Below are 24,033 nucleotides of genomic sequence, written 5' to 3' on the forward strand. Positions count from 1 at the left end.
ATATCCAGAGCATAATAGTTACCAAACCTTGAATATTTTTCGACGTTTTGACCCAGTTTTAAGAGTCGCCTTCATGAAAATTGACTGAAATAATGGATATAAAACAAGCCTGGTCGAAAGGTTGAAAATATTTAAGTTTTTATAACTCTTATGCTCTGGATATAATACAATATAGTATCTACAATATTAAATATGGCAAACAAACATCAAATTTATATTTGAAGTTATTCATAAACTATACATGTAAATAAATCTGTACAGACAGATACGTTTGTTTTGGATTTGTTTAACGATATCAAAATCGAAAAATGACTCGACTTATTTCGATAAAATGTTGCGCACTCACAGATATATTTCAAAATTAGAGATCGAACTGCCTTATATCGGGTTTCGATCGCGATAAAGTGTCGACAAGAAAAATTTAATGACATCTGCATATTCGAGGTAAACAAATCTGAATCGACCATTTTCTTGTAATTTATTGACATATCGAATCCAGTGGGAATAACGGTAAATTAATGCAAATAACGTTACAATTTTGATTCTCGATCGTCCGTACGTTCCTTTATTTGCATCCAGTTTACAAATAATTCTTCAATTACCGGTGCGCGCGTAAAAAAAAAAAACTCGAAATATTACAAATTACGACTTTACAAATGATCAAAGGGACGCCGCCGTACGTTTCCGTGAAGCGTGTCCGTCGTCTGGCGCGGGTCGGTAATTCTAATACTCTGAATTAGAACCCGCTGAAACGTCTCTATGAGCCCGAGCGACGGAGCACAACGTTCCTCGGAAGTATACGATAGCTTTGTTCGTCGAACCGGGCACGTCCCATTCAGCGTCACTAAAAAATCCGTCGATCCGACGTGATACGGAAGAGACGCAGATTTCGCGAGCATCCACGTTCAAGATCGAGAATAAACCTAAGAGCGGAACGAGACGCTTTAGTTGTAATGCGGATCACGGAGCATTATTTATTAATAGCAAAGCTGGTGTGGCCGGCACCAGGGAGTGGCAGTGCCATGCTAAAGTGAGCGCGACAGAACACCGGATCGTGGAACGGATCTTTGGATCTTTTTTCCCCCCCCTCCCCTCCCCCCTTCCTCTTTCCTTCCAACCTCCTACCCTTCCCCGTAGCTCTTTCGCTTTTCACTCGGTTACGCGTCTCTCCGTCCGTCCCGTTCGGTTTCCTATCCCCCTCTCGCTCCGTTTCATCGTTCTTTCTCCTCGTCGTGCCGCGCGTTCCTCGGTCTCTCTGTTTTTCTCCCTTTCCCCCGATCGGGCCGCGGCGCACCATTCGTCCGTCCAACGTTGTTGCTCAAGCTCTTTCCGCTTCTCTTCCTTCTTACTCCGTATCACGCTACCTTACCGGCTGGCTCGCTTTATCCATTGTCTCTCTCGCGTGCGCCTCGGTTAGTCGCATTGTCGCGCTCCCGCACGCCAGACAGCACGCCGTTGTAGGAGAGTGGATGAACGCTTTGTCGGCGCCCGCGGCCGAGATCAAACGCGCCGACCGCTTCCTCCTTCCCCCCCGCCCCCGCCGCGGCACAGCTCGGCCCGTAATCCAGTCGGGGCTCTCTCTTACACCCTCCCCGTCCCTCCAGTCCCGCGCGGCTTCCCCTTCCGACGAATCCGTCCAGCAAAGGTACCCATAAACGCTCAGTCCCGGGCTGTTCTGGCCTGATGAGAGAAAAATCTCTGACGGGTAGCAACCACACACGTTCAGTTCGGGTCTGTCGGTCGCTGATCGACCGTCGCGGAAAAATAGAACGGGAAATGCCGATAACGATCATTTTCCCCGAACGAATCCACGGCTAACCCGACCGCCAATGAACGGGTTAGGGTACGCGCGAAGGAGACGCAAAACTAATTTCACGGGTGTAGGGACCCTTCGAGCGTTCCTCGGTATTCATAAATTTTCGAGGATGCCGTAACCACGACGTGTTAAATTGTCGAGATGACGTTAGAAAGGTCGCGATACCGAAAGATCCCTGGACGGAGATACCAATAAAACAAATGCGTCGATATTCGACTGTTTAACTCCTTTGTTTACTTTTACTATCCTTTATTAAAAGTTTTAAAGAATGTCAGTTACTTGTTTACTATTAATCGATTCGTTAACGTGCAAATACTCGGATAATAATTTCTCGTTTGATAGATAAAACAAGATTAAATATTCCTGGGATTTTCTTTAAATTAGACATCTGTTGGACGTGAAGCGAGTTTAGAGGAGAAACCGACGTCAGAATTGCCTACTTCTCGACGTTTGCTTTCGCTGCTCGCTTGCTTACCGCTGCCTGCCGCTGTTGCTTCTGCTGCTCGCGGCAAAACTGTATTATAGCCTTTCCTGTCGTATCCTGTCGTACGGTGTCCTCCTTCGCCGACCTCCGTACCTTCGACGGTATCTTGCGATAAATACTCGCCCCGCTCTTTTTACGCGTTACTGCCTAATTAGCGTAATTATAAGATCCGGTCGTGGACCCACTCTTATTTTTTGCTTTCCTCGCTTCCTCCCCTCTTTTCCCCTTTTTCTTGCGATGGCCCATAAGGGACATCGAACGTTCCCAAATGATACGCGTTACTAAGATTTTTCTAAAATCTAAACTTCTCGGATCATTCGAAATACCAACAAAAAAATGGAAAAATATATACTCATCAATAAATTAACACTGTACCCATAAAGCAGAAAACAAACTCTCGGTTCAAAAAGATATAATCAAGCCTCCATGGTCCCATGGAATTCAGTCATGAGGAACAGCTGCTAGTATACATATAAACTCGTTACAAAAGTAGGCAGACTGTTATAAAAAATTTGTGAAATTTAGTATACTTCATAATACACCTATTTTGATTGTACGCATTCTTTTTAAGTTTAAAACTAAACCGATTGCTCGATATGAAATTGTTAAATAAAAGAAAGAAACAAACAGAACAACTGTGTCTGTTGCGCACAATTAGTAATTAATTTTTAACTGTTGGATCCGACACGACGTAATCGTCGAACGTATTTCAGTCATCAACGAACATTTTCATACCCGTGCATTTCCCCTTGCACGTTCGGTGCTAATTGATGCGATGATAATGACCTAGTTCTGATATGTATCTCGTTTTGCGATACATTTATGGCAGCAGAAAGTACAGCGTCGTCATCAACGGTCAAACGTCGCTTTACAAAAGTGTTTACCAAAAGTAGAGACATTTAGTAATAATAGGAATTATGGCGCTGTTTGCTAATGATTGCTGTACCGATAACTCCGTGACTACAACAGATACTGCAAAATTCAACACAAACATCGTGAACGTGGTATCGCGTCAAGATTACTATCGCCATTAGTCTGACGTTTGAGGGACAAAGTTCCACCCAAATTGAGGGGTTGTGTGATAGCGAAAATTGAGACATCGTGACTCACGGCAGCAGCGGAAAACTAGGGAAAGCAATATTTACTTTATTCGTGTAGAAATGGTCTGCAAAATAATAACAAAACGAATGACTTTATCGCTTACGATTCATGGGGTGTCTATTCGATTCGTAACGAAGATATTAATTTAAACTAACCTCTTTTCACGTTTGACGTGCAATTGCCCCATTATGCGTCGTCGTCCTAACCTAAATCTTAGCGACGATTACTCGACTGCTTCTTCGTCTCGATTACAAAAGCAATCGTAGAGTAAGCAATTATTGTACAAAACTCTGGTTAATTCCCTGCATCGAGAAAGTTGGTAGTGTCGGTGACTGCTAAACGGGACACGTAGCAAAATTTACGCTTACCGATCGATTAAGTTTTGAAGTGCATTGAGGAATGCTCGGAAGAATCCACGACGTTTCTTATTTTACCGGCACAAGAAGGCAATTTTCTTAATAGTCCAACAACATTCTTAGCGGTGGACGAATACGCGCGCTATTCGCGCGTAACATTACATAATAACAGAAACCGAACGGCCGGGACGTACGGCGTTGGACGGTTTCATGCGGGAGCCATGTAAAAGCCGCGTGTCGCGTCTGGAAGAGCAATCCGGTACTCCAGACGATAGGAAGACTTAACTGAAAACAGTTCATTATTAATAGATATGCCTCGGTTTCCCGACCACGTTGTCGGCTTTATTTCGAGGTTAGTCTGTACTGAGTTTTTGAACCGTACGTTTTATTCTCTTTGCTGCGTGGCCCTCCCTCTCTTCCCCCTGCCACGGACCCGACCATTCCTTCCACAGCCCCTGCTGAGCGGTTGTCGTTTTCCTTTTGCCTCCTCCCCTCTACTCTTCTCTTAAAAACGAGACTCGCCACCGACTTTCCGACAAAGGAATAAAGAAAAGAAACAACTAGCCACGCTACGCGGTTGAGGATGGCACGGCAAACCGTAGCACAGCACGGCATAGCGTGGCATGGTGGGTAGAGACTTTCCGTACAGGGAGAGCAAGGGGGTACTTGCCGAACCAACGGCGTAGACACTCGGGGGACACTGGACCGACTATTATTTCCTTCTTTTTGGTCTTACTGTACCCACGCACCGTACGCTTTAAAAATCGTTTGGCGGCAATCTGTTTTAATTACTCCTATTTTTCGCCATTGGTGTATCTTCTATTCAAAACCACGGAATTTTATACAAACAAACAAAAATATACCGTGCTTAAGTTCTCTTATTAATTGCTATTAGTTCGTTTGAATTCTTACGACGGTATAATCATTATGCTTACAGATTGGTACGATTGTTCGTACGTCGTTGAAAAATTAATAGAAATGATATTTCTTGATTTTCGTGGGTAAATAATCGAATGCAGACGTTAATAAAAAACGTGTTTTGTTTGTTCAACAAAATGCAAAAAAGATGACCGTTGCATCGCTGGTATAAATGACAAAGTGATTTTCGTTAAAGTTCATTCATTACATTGTCAAAGGCGACACCAATGTTTCTTCTGAAACACCGCTAGGAGATAATAGCGTGCGGGTACAGTCACCAAAAAGAGTATTTCTCATTTATTCCACTATATCACCACACTTACGTACGTTAACCTTGAATAAATGAAAAAAACAAATAGCAGAACGTTTAGGAAGTGCGGACTCTCGTCTTTAAATGTTTTCTCCGGAAACATTTTAAGCGGATACGTAACAGCAAATTATTTTCGTAAGTATAGGAATATTTGAACACCCGGATTCAGCCAGCTGTTAACAAATTTATTTTGCAGGATAATACTTTTTAAAATTACCGTGCATTAGTTATTAAAGTCAGTTTTTAATTGTTGTACAACAAAACGAACAAATTAAACAAACCCGAGATTAATTTGGATCTGCTTAATATTTCTAATTCTATCTTTTTGTTATTATATGAAATAATTTACCTAATACAATATGAATCGGATGTGCAGATTATTTTTTATCAATAAATGTACAGAAGTATAAAAACAAAGCGTAACCATTAACCTAAAAAAAAAAAATCAAGACGAACGATTCGAGTCATTCGATGTTTTGAGTTTGCCGTAATGGACGATACCAGTAGTCGATCGTGTATCATTCCGACGAATTACAGGATTCCAGCAACGATTTCGTCGAAGCGATGATTTTGCTCCGGGGGGCGACGATTCGTCGTCGGTTCCTTTCAGAAGAAGCCCCGTTTTTCCGAATACTTAAAAGCGACTTTCTCTGAAAGCGAATCGGGGCAACGTCCTCGCGATCGGGGCAAAAATCCAGCCACGGTTTGTTTGCGGCCGCGACAATCGAAATCCTCCGGAGCCCGATTCTTCCTTCTTACACATGCCATCGACATCGCAGCGCCGACATTTAGTGTCGTCGTAGACCACGTTGAACCATCATCGGCTTCCTTCAAAACCCCACCAGCCGTGCGAAGCTGTCCTTCTTCGGCGCTCTCATAGACCTTCGCTGGACAAAAAGGAAGGAGAGAAGAGTAGGAGAAAAGGAAAGTATACGCGCGGTAGTACGGCAAAACGGGCGCGAAGGCAAGGGCGGAGGAAGGAAAAAGATAGTTCGTGAAGGCGTATAGAAAAAGAGGAAAGCGAGACGCGACGAGAAGGAAGAAGGATCGAGGAGAATAGGATAGAATCGTCGGGAAGGAGGAAGGCGAGAAACACGGGGTGGAGAGAGACGGATTTACGGCGAACAGAAGATAGGTTGAACGAGAGAGACGGTCGGCGAGGCTAGAGAGAGTAGAGAGAGAAAAGGAAACGGCCGACGGGGAAGAAAAGAGAGAGATTGACGAAAAAGCGGCGAAGGGTGGGAGGTAAAAGAGAGACGGATAGAAAGAGCGTGAATCGGAGGTTTCGAGCCGCGCCTCCTACCTTCAGGGCCCATGTATCCACGACTCGGCACTGTGACGACGCAGCGCCCTATGGAAGGGGAAAGGGAATTACGGGTACGGGGAACGTGGTTTAGGCAAGAACGATCGTCCGTAGTCGTAGTCGGGCCACGAGTCGAGAGCGATGTCGTGCGACCGACCCTTCTCGTCCGCCGCGTTTCTATTCCTCACGCTCCCACCTGGATTAAATTTGATCGAGTGTTTGTTCCGGGGCCACAGCTGTGCGTATTACTAAATTCGGTGACAGGGGGGCGAGCATGCGAACACGCACGTTTCGTCCCTTCCTTGAAACGACGATAAATGGAAGATAGAAAGTAAGGCGAACTGGGCGCAGACTGGTCGCTCCCAGGCAAACCGCTGCTGCTGCTGTGGAACACGTGTTTATTCGTATCCGTACGTGTCGCACACGCCGAGTAACGTGTCATCCGATGTCGAACGAGTATCACCAGGAGAGCATGACGTTCGCGGGAGTGTTGTTTGTTTTCCAGTTTCTGGCAGTGATACGGTGTGTACCGTGAATATAAACCGCGGCGAAAATAGTACAACGTAATCGACGAATGTACGAATCAGGTGAACAGGGTTTCAAAACGTAAAAGCGAAAAGAAAATAAAGAAAAGTAGCGGAACAAGAAACCTGGAAAGAAAGTGTGCGCAGCGTTTGTGGATGCATGAGGGTCTCATGGCTACCGGATTGGTAAAGTGGTGGCGGGCAAGGTTCCTCGCTGGCTACAGACCCTTTTCTGGTAAGCTTCTCTAATGTCTCTCTCTATCGTTGCCCTCCTTCTCCCCGTCTTTCTTTTCTTTTTTTTCGTCTCCTTTATTTTCCTGTTTTTTTTTTTTTATATGCACATGCTGTATCGATGTTTGCGTCGAAATCACGGCGTACGGATAGATCGAGATACATACTCCCGTATACGGATTGTCCGGACAATCCGGTTATAGGCGTGATATTTTGCCCAAGCTCTGCGAGGCGCGCCGTGCGTGTTCCTGGATGATGCTGCAGTATGACAGAAGTGGATCCCACGTGGTGTTACGTCACACTTGCATTTTTCTTACTGGTCGATCTATCTGGCCACGTACGTCATTGTTTTTATCCTCCAAACAATGATGTTTACAACGCTTTAACATAGTTTTTTTTCTCTTTTAAATTACTAGATATTTTCATTTTCCAAACCGCAAGGAAGGAAAGTATCGTTGTCATAAAACATTTCGAAACAATGCATGATTTTCTTCAAAGTATTATTATTTATTCCTCTATTTTAATGGATACCTTAATGCGCGAATCGACAGACTTAGTTAATTGTGATTAATTTATTATTATCGTCTTAACGAAATTACAAAAATTTATTCCCCATTTGCAATGAAATATTTGAAATCAAATTAAACGATCTATATTATTCGGCTTCATCTTTCGTAAATGTTAATATAATTAATTCTTGTATTAGAATTTCTCTATTCTGTTAGTAAATAACTGCCTTACAGTTACACGGAAACGGCCTTTTAATATGCTAGAGCTACCCAGTATCTGTGAATGATCAGATAGCGTGCATATTTTATGAAAACAAAAGCAACAAGATTCTACTACGCAACGCGAAACACATATATCCGTAGGTATAACAGGAAAGATGAAACAATCATTTTACCGTTTCATAAGACCAAAAGGATATCGGAGATAAATCTCTATTCGGTCGATAAGTTTGTAGCTAAAGTGCAAATGCGTAATTTTTAATACTTCCAAAGCTACTTTGGTGGATCAAACATAGCGATGTACTGCGTCAACACTAAGGGGAGGTGTAAAAATAAAACGCTCTTCTAGTTAGCTGCGGTCCAGAATTCCAAATATTTTAATCCCTTTAGATTTTAATCGTCGGTGTAGTGCTTTTAACTTCTATTCGTTGGAATTTGAGGGAACAATATATTTTATAAAATATACTATTCAAAATAATTAACACTGTATGAAATACAATTTTATGACAGTATTCATAATATTTTTAAAAGCAGTACTATAACGCTGAATTTTGCAAGAGTTTTATTCCAATTGGTTTGCTTTCTGTAGTATTGACATTTGTTATTTTCATAAGTAATACTTAAAAAAGAAGATAATTGCAATTATAATAAATTGACATTTTGGCCTAAACGAAAGATAAAGGTTTACCAGTTACAAAGTTATTAATTCGAACTGATTTATAAATATTTATACCGAAGAGGACCGAAAAATTACAATTTGTAATAATCTTTGGTTTCGAACAATTATTTCCTTTTCTCTGTACTGACAGTAAAAGACTAACGTTTTCTGAGACGAATGCACTTGATACATGATTTTACAACGGATTTAAAAAAAAAAATTTCTTTCCAGAATGAAAATTCCAAATAAACTGAGGAAAAAAAGGGTACGACGAATGTACAAGATAAATGGTTTCTGTAAAATTTCGAAAGGAAGCCGGTCGTGGGATATAACGAAAAAAAATAACCACGGAAGTGTAGCAATTTTTCTGCCGACGTTCCACCGCGGACAACGAGACTCGTCGAATTATTCAACGATTCCTGCTCGTTTAAGCGCGAATCCCGGCTTGAAACTCGTCTGATCTCCGCTCTTACGCTCTTTATGGGTGCTTTCTCATTGCGCTGTCGACCGGGGCAAATTTTCATACGGGGGAAAGCTGTTGCGCCGGCAAATGATAAAAGTTACGAGCGAGCAAACAGAAAGGGGTGATTTACAAAGAAGAAGCCGTTTGTCCCGCTCCCCCTTTGCTTTTCCGTCGAGAGGGCGCAAAAGCGGTACGGCACACACTCACACGCACGCACAGCCATAGCATATGCATCATGCGCGCTCGCCCTCGTAAACTCACGTACCGGGGGTTGGAGTTTAATTATCGAGACCTTGCGAGTTCGTTACACACATTAGTCCGGTGGTTAGATGGAAGGCGTTTCGTGGTCATTCTCTATTCCTCCGGTATCAAGCAAAGAAACCAACCTCTCTTCTATGCTCCTCTTCCTCCGTGCTTTCTCTCTGTGCCATCTTCACCTCTCTCCTCGCTTTCTCGCTTTTCTCTCTTCTCTTCTTACACCATTTCCTTTATACGCGTACGCACACGCTAGCGCGCGTGCGCGCGCGCGCATGCCGGTATCACACCTTTGCTCTCTCATTCTCTTCCTGTACCCCCTCCTCTCTGCGTTTCCTTTTTACTCTCCCGGCGCGCTCGGTGTCTTGGGTTTTTAACGCTCACCCCACGAAAGAGTTACGGGCGTAATTACCACACGGCAGGTATCATTATACACGGATATGCGTCCGTTTCTTTATGCAGATACGATTATCCGCTCTTTTTCTCTTCTTTGCGGGGGTTTTTTTTTTTTTTTTGCGCGCGCGCGTTTCTTTTCCCTTGAATAATTGAAATTAGCGGCCGGCTTCGTTTATTACGCGTTCCGTATCGCTAATTATCGTTGCTCCGCGGTCCCTTTGATGCCGATGTTTATAAGTATATATTTTACTGGAATCACCCCGCACGGACTTAATGATGTATCGCGCGAATTAAGATAAAGGCGAAGCGTTTGGACCGGCGGTGAAGGGGGGGAACGGGGGGACCCTGTCGGCGATCGCAGAGGGAAACGGCGCAGAAGGTGCTCTCGAGCGCTTTTAATATTCGAGCATTCGAAACTCGGGGTCGAGCGGAACTTGTTTTATCAAATCGAAGCGAGTCGAATATTCGGTTAACCCGTAAATACTACGTCAAAGGGGTCCTTGGGACCCAGCGCGTACACAACCAACGTAAAACAGTATTCGTACAGCGTGGAATTCCAAAGGAAATTTCGTAAATTTTTAATCGATTTCCTTATCGCTTTATTTATCCGCTGTCGGTCAATAGACTTTACGCGCGCTGCGTTTATTGACCGGTAGCCTAGAGATCTGCGGTTTCGTTGATCTCAGTTATCGATCGGTCGATTGGAAAATGTTTACGAATTCGTCGCGACCGAACCAGTGGGAGGGGAGGGTTAACACTTTGACTGTCACGTCGACAACTGGGAACAATTTTAATGGGAGATTCTGGGAGCCGAAATAAGACGAAAATCAAGAATACCTATTTGTTAAAAGAATATTAACTTTCAAAGTTCCGTCTGTATGCGCGATAGTGGTTATCATTCAGCATGAGAAATTCTATTTACTGACGTATCGACAGTCTCACAGTTTTGCGAATGAGAACCACTATTACGCGTGCGCAGCTGTTCGCAGATTACCATTTTACAGACGGAACTTTAAACGTTAATAACTTTTTAACGAAGCCTCGATCAACAAATTGGTATTCTTGATTTTCGTCTTATTTTGGCCCCCAGAATCTCCCATTAAAATTATTCCCAGGGGTGGTCGAACATCCTGTATATGAACGACAGGATTTACAATTATAATACTAGAAAGATTAATTCTCAAGTTAAGACGTTGAAGGAAATAAATTTGAATAGAGTTTGTGAATTTTAACAAGGTCACGAAAATAAGCACCGAAACAAATTTTTAGGTTATGTGGCTTACAAATGGTCTAAAATAAAAGTTTTACTTGCGCAGAATATTATACGGTTTTGATCTGGCAGCGAACGTGTTAACATCATGGATCTTGCGTTTATGTTTTTTGCGTTTTATCGCGTCTCGTTGATGTTCTTTTGTGTTCGGTCGTAAAGGCACCTTTTCGATGTTTCGTTTCGTAGGAGCGCTTTTACACGTCGTGTCTAGGTAACGGTAAACGCGCCTTAATGCAGACACATTAAAGAATACATGCATCGCACATCCTCGGGGAGTACCCCGCGATGCTTCTGAAATAAACGTTGGAAATGGACGTGTCCCGATCCCTTTCGGTACACTCTCGTTAATTCATTCGGTCGCGCTGCGCGAACAATTTTGGTACGAGTTACAGAGCGAATGCATTAAAGATGATTGTGCTTTTATGCGGGGAATCCGGCCGGTAATTATGAAACAGGGCGCTTTTATCTGCAATTTAGGGGTTTAAACGCGTCTGCGTTCATTGATTCGTTCCCTGCAAATGTTTCGCCGGGTTCGGCGGATTTTCGAACAGGGTTTTCGTTTTAGAGATTTTCGAACGACTCCGTATTTACCTTCCGCATTGACACAGCAATGGCGCGGTTGAGTTTCGTTGCATTCAGGACCCAACAATGACGTACTCGTCGCAGGGTAGCGTATTTTTTTTTTAGAAGTGGATAATGAGAAGAAACAAGATAGGAATTTTTACCAAATCAAAATTTTTAAAAATTGTAAAATATTCCAACGGTTCGACAGAATTCTAAAAAACATACATCAAAGATTGCACCACTATTTTGCATACATGTTGGCAAGATATATAACTAGAAAAAAAGCTATTTAAAATTCTTAGAAACCAGTTTTAAAACATACAGTAGCCATGTGAAACGGAAGACGAAGAGGCGGAGACTTCAGAAATGATACGAAATTAGTAGAGAAGAAGTTGAGAGAGCACTTATCAATATCTCTTATATCTTGATAGATTGATATTCTTATCGAAACGGAACGTTTATTTAACAAGCAAACATTTACTTTTATCCCTAACCGTACAAGTATGTTCAAAGATATTAAAATATTTATTTTCTTCGGTTAATGGTACCAAATATGACAAAGTATAATATGTGCTATCTTTAGGAATCAGCCCTGAACTGTGTATTTCTAATTCGAACAGGCATAGGAAACGTGCTTCGAGATCGGTTTGGTGATCTGTTGTGTTTATTTCAAGTCCTTCGAACTTACATCCCCTTCAAAATAGTCCCGAAATAATTCCCGCTCGCCATGACTTAAGTACCAAGCGGCACTCAGAAACCGACTATAAATATAGTCTTTACCGGGACGAATGTTACTTTGATACCTTTGAAACTCCCGACTTTTGTTTACGAGAGATGATGTCGCTCAGCCACGGCCAACAGATCCGTTTCCCTTTGATGCGAAACTCAGACTAGAATCGAAACTACTAACGACTGAGAAACGTTCCGGGAACAAAAGGGAAGATAACGAAACTGCAACTTCTGTTTCTTTCATATCACGTTCATTACATTTTAATATTCTCCCTCTGTACTTTTCATGTTACGATCAGTCTCATCAAACACGTACACTGCAGCATCATGCATACATGCAGAGTCGGGTGTATTTCGTTTACGAATAACGAATTAAAATTTTAGGTTCATTCGCAAACCAACTTCCATTTACGCTTTATTTGTAAATTGGAATCTGTTGACAAAAACAATACAGGGTGTTCGGCCACACCTGGGAAAAATTTTAATGGGGGATTCTAGAGGCCATAATAAGACGAAAATCAAGAATACCAATTTGTTGACGAAGGTTTCGTTAAAAAGTTATTAACGTTTAAAGTTCCGCCTATACTGAATTTTTTTCTCGAAAATGCGCAGGATTTTGTGGGTATGTCTATTCACCAAAAATGATTGCAATTGACCCTCGTTACCGAAAATAATTTTTCCAAAACGATTTGAAATTATTTTTTTCCGTCGAAAAATTTCATAGCTTCTCGAATTTTTTCCTAGAAAGTGGGTAGGATTTCGAGGATATGTCTATTCACCAAAAATGCTTGTAATTGATCCTTGTAACTAAATATAATTTTTTTAGAACGATTTGAACAATTTTTTTTCACCAAAAAATTTCAGCACCTACCGGATTTTTTTTCTCGAAAGTGGATAGGATTTCAGAAGTATGCGTATTCACCAAAAATGATTGCAATTGACCCCCGTTACCGAAAATAATTTTTCCAAAACGATTGAAATTATTTTTTTCCGTCGAAAAATTTCACATCTTCTCGAATTTTTTCCTAGAAAGTGGGTAGGATTTCGGAGGTATGTCTATTCACCAAAAATGATTGTAATCGACCACCGTTACCGAAAATAATTTTTCCAAAACGATTGAAATTATTTTTTTCCGTCGAAAAATTTCACATCTTCTCGAATTTTTTCCTAGAAAGTGGGTAGGATTTCGGAGGTATGTCTTTTCACAAAAAATGATTGCGATTAACCCCCGCAACCGAAAATAATTTTTCCAAAATGATTTGAAACTTTTTTTTTCCGTCGAAAAATTTCATAGTTTCTCGAATTTTTTTCTCGAAAATGGATAGGATTTCGAGGATATGTCTATTCACCAAAAATGCTTGTAATTGATCCTTGTAACTAAATATAATTTTTTTAGAACGATTGGAACAATTTTTTTTTCACCAAAAAATTTCAGCACCTGCCGGATTTTTTTTCTCGAAAGTGGATAGGATTTCGGAGGTATGTGTATTCACCAAAAATGATTGCAATTGACCCCCGTCACCGAAAATAATTTTTCCAGAACGATTTGAAATTTTTGAATTTAATTGTTAATAACTTTTTAACGAAGCCTCTGTCAACAAATTGGTATTCTTGATTTTCATCTTATTTTGGCTTCTAGAATAAAAGCTAGTTTACAAATTTTTTCTTTTTTTACCTTTGACACTTCGTCTGTCACGGTAATTTGCCCTGTTTCTATTGACAAAGTGGAACGATAAAAAACGCTAACTTCGTGATCGATCGATTTGAAGTTTCTCATTGTGAAATGGACGAGAAAAGTGAATGAGATAGCATCGACTGTTAGCAAAATAACGCAACGACCAGGCACGTTTATGCGTTCGGTAGCTAATAATTTGATCCCGCGTGCGAAGCTTCAAAGCGATGCGTCGCAGAAATGCAAATTAAAATTTTTTGCAGCTCGCGTGATATCTTTACGAGGGTATTATTATCTAACCCTGCGGCACCATGTCGTTTTCAACGTCTCCTTAAATTTCTATGAATTTAAATATATTTTTGCGAAATCGAAACGTTTCTCTCTCTCGAAGAAACTTATCATTTCTTGCCTGTGCTAATAACTTCGTGACTCACCGTATAAATATCTCACTCATTCCCGATGCTAATCTATAGGTGCATTACCGCATCGCTTCTTGCGCCAGTTTGCGTTATAAACATTGTTTGTTTCTTCAGCTCCAATAACCACCAACTCGAGTGGCCGAGCAGCTATGCAATTAAAATCACATTTGAGCGGTTCGTTGGAGTTGAACCAGTTCCCAGAACAAAATCTCAACCAAACTTCTCTGAATGAAATCTGCCGGTTCCGATTTTATTACAAAAAAGATAATACTGCGCCATTACGTCGATAACACACAGAGATACTTCGAGAGACATTCACACGGGACATGCTTCGTGTACTTTTGAACGTGAATGTTAATCAGTGTGTAGTCGACTACGAATTGATTAACTTTTGTTCGAAACTTTTTTCCATTAAATTGTCGAAGGTGCCTGAAAAATCATGGCTACATTTAAAAATTGGTTATAGTCGTAGTAAACACGGAAGGTAGCCATCTTTAATTCGACGCGACTGGTTAAAATAATTGTTTTTGTTGCAGTCGTTGGTAATACGGAAGGCAGCGATTCGGAGGAACTACTTGCCGGTGTCTCGGCGCCTTGTAACGGTTCGCCACCGGAACCCAAGCCAATTTTGCTAGAAACGGAAGCTCCGCAGGTCGCGGTCGACGCTTCGACCAGCCCTACGCCGGCGACCGGAAATGACGAGCAGCCGACTGCTAGTACGACGAAGCAACTCAGTTTCGAGGTATTATTAAATTCTAACAAAATAATGTACAACATAGTCGATAGATCCAACCAATGGGAGTGTTTTATAATTACGTTATGTGTATTCAACGATCGTGACCGACCAGCAACAGACTGCTTTCTTTCTAAACGCGACAGGCAAAGCACTTTTTCAGAACACTTTGGAACACTTGGCCTAAATGCTGTTAATATTTAGACCATCGTAACGTGGTGAAAAGAAATCGTATAATAATCTTTCTGAAGTCATTTTAAAGGCTGAACCTTTTACTTTCACATTCCTGTGTCGAATTCCTTAGAAGATCCTTTTACGCGAGGAAGCGAGTGGGAACGCTAATTTTAATCTACAAAACGTTTCAAATTCGAACGGCTCCCAACTGTTTAAACATTTTATGACGCAACTGAAACTACCATGAGTTTGAAGATCGAAGCAAACGACGCCCTTAAAAATTCATTTATTAGGCCATCCCATATGTAATGTCATTTTCTACTATCCTGATTCACCAATGGCAATTTTTTTCTACTAAAACTGCTTGTTTACGACCAAGTTTTTGATTATAAATATCTGCTGTTATAATTTGATTTTTATGTAAAAGTTCAGAGTGAATGATACAAAGAATCTTTCATAAAGGTTTGGAAATTAAAAATGGTCCGAGTAAAGTGGCGTTTGATCTTGTTATAATAAGGAAAGCCTTACCAACCCTCTAATAGTACTCTTGTAAAGACACAATGAGCAGGATAAAAGTTTTTAGTTTGCGTTTGGGGCTGTTGCACCGATACACGCGCGGTATTGCTTTGAAGTTTGGCGACCGAACGCGTGTAATAAGAGACTCACTCATTGTTGCACTCACTCTTTGTATATCTCGTTCGCTATCCTCGTCGATCAGTTCACGCTCGGCTGGGTCTTAGCACTGGGCACAAAAGGTCGATTCCTGGAATGAAAACGTGAACAACCTTGACTAACTGCACATCTGCGGTTCCTATTTCGGTGTAGTTATCCGAGTATTATTCTATTTAATATTTTAAGCCGTGTATATAATCTCTAAATAAAATAAATCAATTCTCTTTTTATATTCCTTGATTTCTCGTAAATCAAATGTACGGCGTTCAAAAACTAAGCTACCAGCTGGTTCTAAAAATATGTACTCAATAATATTTCATTGGTTATATGTTTACTAAACAAATATTTCTTCTAATGAAATAATTTATAAATAACTGTTTTTTGGAAATGGAAATCTCCCCAATCGGTTGGCAATGTGTTGACTTATTTATCAGCTAGGCAATTGGACTATCTTGTTGAATAACACAGTTTGATATTGTACGTTTACAAACTTACTAAAAATCAAACGTACAATTTGTGTTCGTAGAATAGCTGCGAAGCATAGAATTCACGTTCATAGAATAGTTTCAATGCACCGTTGTCTGCCTCCTGATTCGTGGAACAATATGTCGCAAACCGTGACCCCTGCACAACGACTGGCGCGTTCAATTTTTAGAATCCTCCATCCGTTAGCGCAACAATTTTCGACGGCTGCTTTATCCTGAAAATACCGACTTCAATGCTGGCGAAGCTGGAGATAATAATAATTAACGCGATTCGTTGCTGTTAATAATTTCATAAAACACCGCTTTATTTTACCGTTTACAATTAATATCACGTATTAATTGGACGACGGATTTTACGGATTAGAGCGTATCACGAAGGTTAGTCTTCTTTGGGCTTTATAGTCCGGGCCACGATATAGCGAGGTCGTAAACTAAACTCTTCGGGGTTGGGACCGACTACTGCTGCGGCACTTAGGGCCGTACATGACATGTTGCTTGAGGGTGCCTTTTTGAATGTCTTTCTGTGCCCGTAACTGCACTACTTTTTTTCATTTTCTACATGCATATATTATAAGCAGGTAAATTAAGATATTAAAGACTCGAGTAAGAACTTTACCTGTTACAATGCTTCTAAAAATGGCGACACTAGATAAAACATTTCTTCGTACGGCGCTGACTATGATCTGAGGCCCTTAGCTGCTCGTATTTCTGTCAATTCACTTGTTCCGGGAGCTGAAACGTGTAAACTTTGACACCTACTCGAGTTTACGACCTTGCTATATCGTGGCGCGAACTATACACTCCAAGAAGACTCGTGTGAAAATCCAGGCCATTATCCTGCAATGAAACTTTGATATAAATAACAAAATAACCAGTTGAAGGAAAATTTTACTGTCTATTATTATGTTCATTGTTCGGAATGACTGGCCTTGGTGTATTTAGGTATTAATAATTAAAACATTTGAAAGGAGAAAATAAAAAAATATAACTTGTTAAAAGTTACTATAAATTCTTACATTTCTTCCAGTATGGTGCCAATAATTTTACAGAAAAATATCTGTAACTTGTCATTTTTATGGGCTTGGTAGTTCTAGTAGTAAAAACAATCATTCTTCAGCAACATAGTACTTTAGAAGTATTTGTACGGCCTTAGTCAAATGACATTCGTTTAACAGTTGCAACAGTATTGTTTGACGTAAGCTTCGGAGCTTAGTAAAGCTTCCCTCGTTCTGTCACAGTCTTATTGCGTCTGTGTGCGTTCGATACAAACACAATCTGGCGTGCAGGTAGAGACGAAGAGGCTAACTCGACAAAAGTAATACATTATAATAACAATGATGATAATATTAATAATACATACAAGGAAAAATCCTACGAATGTTTACAATATTGTCACGAGGTATTTGAGAGTACTTAAAGGTAAAGCAGAAAGTAACCACTCCTATTTATGGAGCTTCCCTCACCGTACTAAATCGATTGTTTTCTCAGTCCGCCTATAGATAGAGAAAACTTATCTAGATTTACTCTGTGAGCCACATTCTAAAGATACTCCATTAACTTTGCACGAGTACATTTAAAAGCATGCTATCTAAGAGATGCAGAGAAACTAGAAGAAATTTAAAAATTGGACATCCTTATAAAGGAAATTCTTAATGCATATTTCTGTGCATTTATCATATCGTTGCATCGTTGAAGTTCTACCGTATTTAAATTGTAGATTGATTAATTTATTATCGTTTTAAACTCGGTTCGTTGTCGTTTAGGAATTCGAATGCGACGTGTCGGTGGCGGAGGGCGACAGAAGGCGGCAAGAATTTTCGTTCACTCTGTACGACTTTGACGGCCACGGGAAGATAACAAAGGACGACATAGCTGGCTTGGTCACCACCATTTACGATACCCTGGGCGCTTCCATCCAGGTACCTCCGTGCGGCAGCAAGACGATTAAGGTGAAATTGACGGTGTCACCGGATCAGAGAGGCAGCCAGACGCGAGCCGGCTGTCCGAACGCTTCTCAGCCGGCTGCGGCGAGCTTTTCCGGAAATTCGTCCTGCTGCCATTTGAAGCACGCGTCCTGCAACAATGCCGCGACCCACACAGCCGCACACGGTTTACGCAGAGTTCCTAGAAGGCGGAGAGTGCCACGGCACCGTTGCCAGGTAAGATTGATGCTCCTCTCGGTCCAAGTTTCGAGTTTCGTTTTTCCTTTTTTTTTTTCTTGTTCAGGGCAGGGATAGAGAGAGGACCCTTCCCGCTTCACTTCCTATCTCGCTCTCTCGTAATTCGACAATTCTAGAAGCTAAAATTGGATTTATCGATTTTTGGGTTTGATGATTTATCGCTTCGGGGCAGAAATTTTATTCGTTTTTAATTAGTACCGGATCGCCCCTGGGGCTATTATTATAACGTTTAGTCGATACGTTGACCCCTCCTTTTAGGCGCACCAGGAGAAAAAAAATTTGAGGAACGTTCGCTCGGTTTTATTTATCAGAGATGTTTCTTGTACTTGCTGTGCTCTGATGTTTTCTGTAAATTAAATATTTGGTAAAAATGTAATCAAAACTATTTAAGAAACATTTTGAAAATAATAAAGAAAGTGTATGTAAATACTTGTTTTATCTGTCTTTTCAAATTTCGTCGTGTTTGATCATAATAATTTACTTTCAATTAATATTGTGGGTAATGTTATCACTGAGAGACGATTGGTCGACCTAATAACGGAAAACGTAATAAAAACATTAAAAGAAATTGCAGAATTCAAAAGGCGAAATAAATGTAAATTAAAATTGAATCATTGAATAGTTTGATTATGAATATACATATATTCTCAATTTGGTTGCTTTTATGTTGCAATACAGTATTGCTCGGATAATTTCACATATTTTACCCCGGATAATTGCACCGGAATTATCCCCACCGCTGTTCATGTTTCTTCAGCTCGAGCGATCGTCGACTCGAGCAGCCGGCAGCTGTGAAAACAAAACCTGGCTGACCGAACTTCAAAGAGATGCCGCGTATCGGCGTGACAGTCACTAATGCTAACTAAAAGCTTTTATACTTTCATTGTATCTCCTTGACAGTATCATCAAGGGATTGCCGAGGGTATTTCGATTAAAATGAAACAAAACACGATTGTATTCAAACTATTTTTAATTATACGTTCTTCGAGTCATTTTTTAAAAGCTTACAACTACAGTAGGACCTCGACTAACCGGAATTAAATTATCCAGAGTTTTTATTATCCATGTACACCAAGGTCTCGATCATCCGGTATATTAAAAGTACAAACGTATTTTGTATTTAAGCTAAGATTCCATTATATCGATTATAATCGAAATCTCGGTCTATGTACAATTTCAAAATATGTTCGAACAATATCGTGTTTCGACTCATTTTTATCAGAAAAATCTCGCGGATCGACTGATAATATTCTTGTGAAAAATACAACTAGCAATAAAAGTTTTTAGTTTGTATCAGTGGCCGTCTGCCGATACGCTTGCGGTGCCGCTTTGAAGTTCGGCGACCGAATGAGTGTAATACGAGACTCGCTCGCTGTTGCGCTCGTTCCTTGGTGTATCTCGTTCGCTGTCCTCGTCGGATAGTTTACGCGTGGCTGGGCCTCAGCCTGAGATACGAAAGGTCGATTCCTGGAATGAAAACGTGAACTACCCTTACCTACTGCACAGCTGTGGACCCGAATTCAGTGCAGTTATCCGAGCATCGTTATACAGAAAATAAATCATACACGTACGCGTTAATATCTCTGAAAAGATTACATTAACCATTGATGTTTATTTAAATAACTCACAGCGTGTTGGTTAACTTTTTTTTTCCTCTCCAATTTCAATGATCTTAACGTATGTTGTCAAAGTCAATATTCCGAATTTTTCGTATGGAAACTGGCATTCGGCTTCATTCATAAATATAATGATCAAAAAGGACCTGAAAATATACGTTTTACAGTTTAATATCCCTTCAAGTACGATGTTTTACGATGAGTTTTATATCGAGAAATTCGCGAGTATTTCCGGCTGCAACGGCTCAATAATTTACTACCGATCGATTAAACCGTGCCGAATGATAAAATGTCCGTCGTATTTCTTGTTTAGAACGAACAAAAGGAAGTGGATACTCACAGCGAGGATGACGGTGGTGAAAACGCGCGAACGAATCGAATAAAGCAGGAGGAATTACGCAGAAGGGTGGGGCCCTTACCTCATTTACCATCGCCCTATTCCAATAGCTCTGAGGGTGATATTAGCGATGACAGCGATGTTTCCCCCGCAGTTTCCCCCTTGACGCCTCTCCTCATGACTAATCAGCGAAAACGCAGCGGTGCCCTACAAAGGCAACAGCTCTTGGAAATTATTCAGGCGAACATGGAAAAGAATAATCTCAGTTTTCATACGTCAAGGTACGCTGTTCGCGTTTAAAATGCGTGGAAAATCGCTTTGTTCTTCTTTCTCTGGTCTGCTTCTTTTCTAAAGAAAGACCATATAATTGATCAGTTGAACAATTGAAGCAATAACGTTACAAAATAAACGTAAGAGAATTGTTATTTTATTTGATTCTTTCGTTCGGATAGTACAGTTTGTTTAGCATAACTAATGTATCCCTAATGTTGTTAAATAGACAAGATGGGAAATAATTCGTATAAATATTCTCGTTTCGAAGTTGTACAAATGATAATTTCATCATGTTGAAGTGTATACAAATCCTTCATGATTTTGAAATTCTATTTAATATTTACAAAAGGAACTTATTAGAAATGCTTACAAACTTACTGACAATAGTGTGTATTTATATCCTCAACAAGGTATAGTTGAATCAAACTCAATTAACTACCAGAGATGGGCAAGTTTCATATTCAGATAAAAATGTCGAATAACGAATAAAAGATAAACAACTGTTTATCCCTTACTCGTTACATGAAAATAAAGATATCGATTATAGAACGAAATATTTCACAACGAACACATAAACCCCAAAATATTTCAACATTACGGAATATACTATTGAAAAATAAAGAGCAACGACTTCCTTGTATGATTGTATTTATTTTGTGTAGTTTGTTGCACAAAATAATAGGACACAATATTAATTATAAATAAAATAGATATGATCGATGGGGTAACAAAGTGCTATGTGATGGTATAATCGATTACCTGTTATTCGAATTATATAATATTCTATAGTTGGAATAAAATATTTCGCTCGACTTCGTCAGGCACTCAAGGCCACTGAAGCTTGTAAGAGCTATACACCTTCTTTTCCATACCATTTGTCTATCCCCATTGCTCCATCTCTGGCCTATCGCGTAAAGCTGCAAACGCACGTTCTCTGTCTCTCCAACGGAGAACCATACAGACATGGCGTCAAAGCGGAAGTCGTATCTGACGCGATTCACAGTTAGAAAAATTGAGTTCAATTCGACTATCGATATTATAACTTTTAATTACGCAAGGTGTTCCTAAATTGTCTGGACAAACGTGACTAGACAACATTTTGTATAAATGTAAATCTACGAATGTTTCCTTTCCGAGTCACACACGTTAAACGTTGCACGTTGCACGTAATCGGAAAAATTCCGAACTTCGAAGCGTCATTTGATATTGCTCGGACACGATAACGGAATGGTGCAATAAATCGTAGTTAGGTACAAGGCAACGACGAAGGCCGATTCGCGCTATAAGTAATGGTACGTCAAATTGGCGGGAAATATTTTTCTGTAAATACTACAGAAAATATTTATCGCTACTTTGACGTGCCGAACCGACTGAAAATATCAAATGACGCGAACAGAAAGTCGGTAACGGGGCATATGCAATCTACGTGGCATCGAAGCTGTTAAACAAGCGACTTTGACATTGTAACTCGGAAAGTTTCGAGACCTACGTTTGTACATTATTTTTATCGGTACAACTACAAAGTTCGATAAAACAGTCCGAGAACACCTTGTGTGACCTTCTTTCAACGAAAATTTTCATCGTATAAAAAATTCATGTATTTGCTCATCCAGGAAACGGCATCAGAACGAACAATCGCGCATTCCATCTCAAACTCCACACGTCGAGCTATCGACCCACCATAACAATCAAGACTGTCGTTCACCGTCGGAAGCGCGGCCTCCAACGATGGCGTACGTGAAGCCCACGCGGGAAAAGCTTCAGGGTTTCACGTCTTTCTCCAAGGTTCCGGCGAAATCCAGGGGGAATTTACGGAAAACACGGCCGCAATACGGGTTGCAGAGGAACAACACCACGGCGCAACCGCCTCGAGCTTACGTTCAGCCGCAGGTCCTGTCTCGGACCGTAACCAGTCCGAACACCTACGCGGACCAACAAACCACGGGCAACGCGAATCGTAACGCCGGTAACTTGTTGCCGAACACGCAGCATCCGGTCAATCCGGCTCCGACGAGCAATCACAATGCACCGCGTAACGAAACGCAGTTCAGTCAATCGCAGCAGAAGTCTAGTAAGAAGCATCAGCTGAAACACGCGACGAGAGAACAGGACCAGGCCAGAGCCATGGTCCAAGTCGTTCGCTGGCTGGAGCGAGAATTTTCGCAGAACGCGGCAGCAAGTTCGGGTCGGAAACACGTACACGAGCATATACATCATCACTATCATCATTATCACACCGAGGCTCTCGTTTGATCCATTTGTCTTCGCGCGAAGATCGAAATATCTTAGGGACTGCATCGACCCCCGACCGACAGGACGGGGTCGAGACGACCTAACCTAATTCTGTCGAATGCGTCTAATTCGGGCACGTTGAACGGACGAATGTACCGCAAAATTTAATGGCGGGGTCGCACGTAGAGTGGGTTCGTGCGTTTAACGTGCCTGGTCTAATTGGTTGTAGCAATAATTTAAAACTGTGTACACTTTGCCCTCGGTGTTTCGTTGAACTTTGGGCGAAGTACAAGAAAAAGTTGAATCGTCAGAATCAATAAGTTCAATTTGTGGCAACGTCTATAACAGTTATAAACAATGAATATTCTGTTGATCTATTCCTATATTTTGCTACATTTTGTTACATAGCCATTTATACTCTTTCGTTTCTTAAAATATGGTGAGTTCCTGTCGAAATAGCGTTTTTCATTTCAAATATGAATGTTGGCCAATCAGCCGCGTCAGAAAATACGACGCTCATTATAAACTTGATTGTTCACTTTGTAGAATTCAAATAGCTTCTTATTTTTATATCAATTCGATATACGATTCGGAAGTTCGGACGAAGAAACTGAGAAATTTGAGAAATTTTCTGAATGCACAGTTTGAAAATCACTGCCATTTTTGCTTAAAAAATATAAAGATAAGAAAAAGAGATATTTTGGGGCGCAGTTCGTATATAGCCGCTCGTCAATGAGCCAAAGTGGACTTGTATGATTTTTAGAAATGATAATACGAGCAAACGTGGATCATTTTGGAACGTCATTGATGACACTTAAACGAGTAGTATATCGAGAAGTTTTATTCTTGAGACATTTAATCGTGTTCATCTTATCCTGTAGGAATTGTTAATTATTTAATATATGGTATATTCTGATCCATTTTATTTTCTTTTTTTCGGATCTCCAAAGTAAATGAAAGTACGGCAAAGTGTTTTCATCTTTTTTGTAATAGTATTATAAAAAAAAGATCTAAGACGATACCAATGATCTATTAATATACTGCAATGCATACCACCGAGATTGTTATCTCAAAATTTACAGTTTATTATTGTAACTTTATATTTTATTTGAATTCGTGCACACGCTGTGTCGT

General features: G+C 40.6%; 1 protein-coding gene across 1 annotated transcript; it reads left to right on the forward strand.

The window, feature by feature from the left end:
• Positions 1–6,468: 6,468 nt before the first annotated feature.
• On the forward strand, positions 6,469–22,947 carry LOC122404824 (protein naked cuticle). Its single transcript, XM_043409080.1, has 5 exons — positions 6,469–7,047; positions 14,734–14,939; positions 18,025–18,420; positions 20,371–20,675; positions 22,281–22,947. Exons 1-5 carry the CDS (start codon positions 6,969–6,971, stop codon positions 22,918–22,920), a joined length of 1,626 nt encoding a protein of 541 aa, XP_043265015.1. The 5' UTR covers positions 6,469–6,968; the 3' UTR covers positions 22,921–22,947.
• Positions 22,948–24,033: the final 1,086 nt, after the last annotated feature.

Source organism: Colletes gigas, unplaced genomic scaffold (assembly GCF_013123115.1).
Source record: "Colletes gigas isolate AHSC1104 unplaced genomic scaffold, ASM1312311v1 Colletes_gigas_Sc00003, whole genome shotgun sequence".
In the NCBI taxonomy this organism is placed as follows: Eukaryota; Metazoa; Arthropoda; class Insecta; order Hymenoptera; family Colletidae; genus Colletes; species Colletes gigas.

Bases quoted from the DNA above. Each gene is read 5' to 3' on its own strand.
- LOC122404824 (XM_043409080.1), top strand. From the start codon at position 6,969: ATGCATGAGGGTCTCATGGCTACCGGATTGGTAAAGTGGTGGCGGGCA. The intron at 14,940-18,024 runs GTATTATTAAAT...GTTGTCGTTTAG, and splicing joins CGAAGCAACTCAGTTTCGAG to GAATTCGAATGCGACGTGTC. The intron at 20,676-22,280 runs GTACGCTGTTCG...TTGCTCATCCAG, and splicing joins CTCAGTTTTCATACGTCAAG to GAAACGGCATCAGAACGAAC.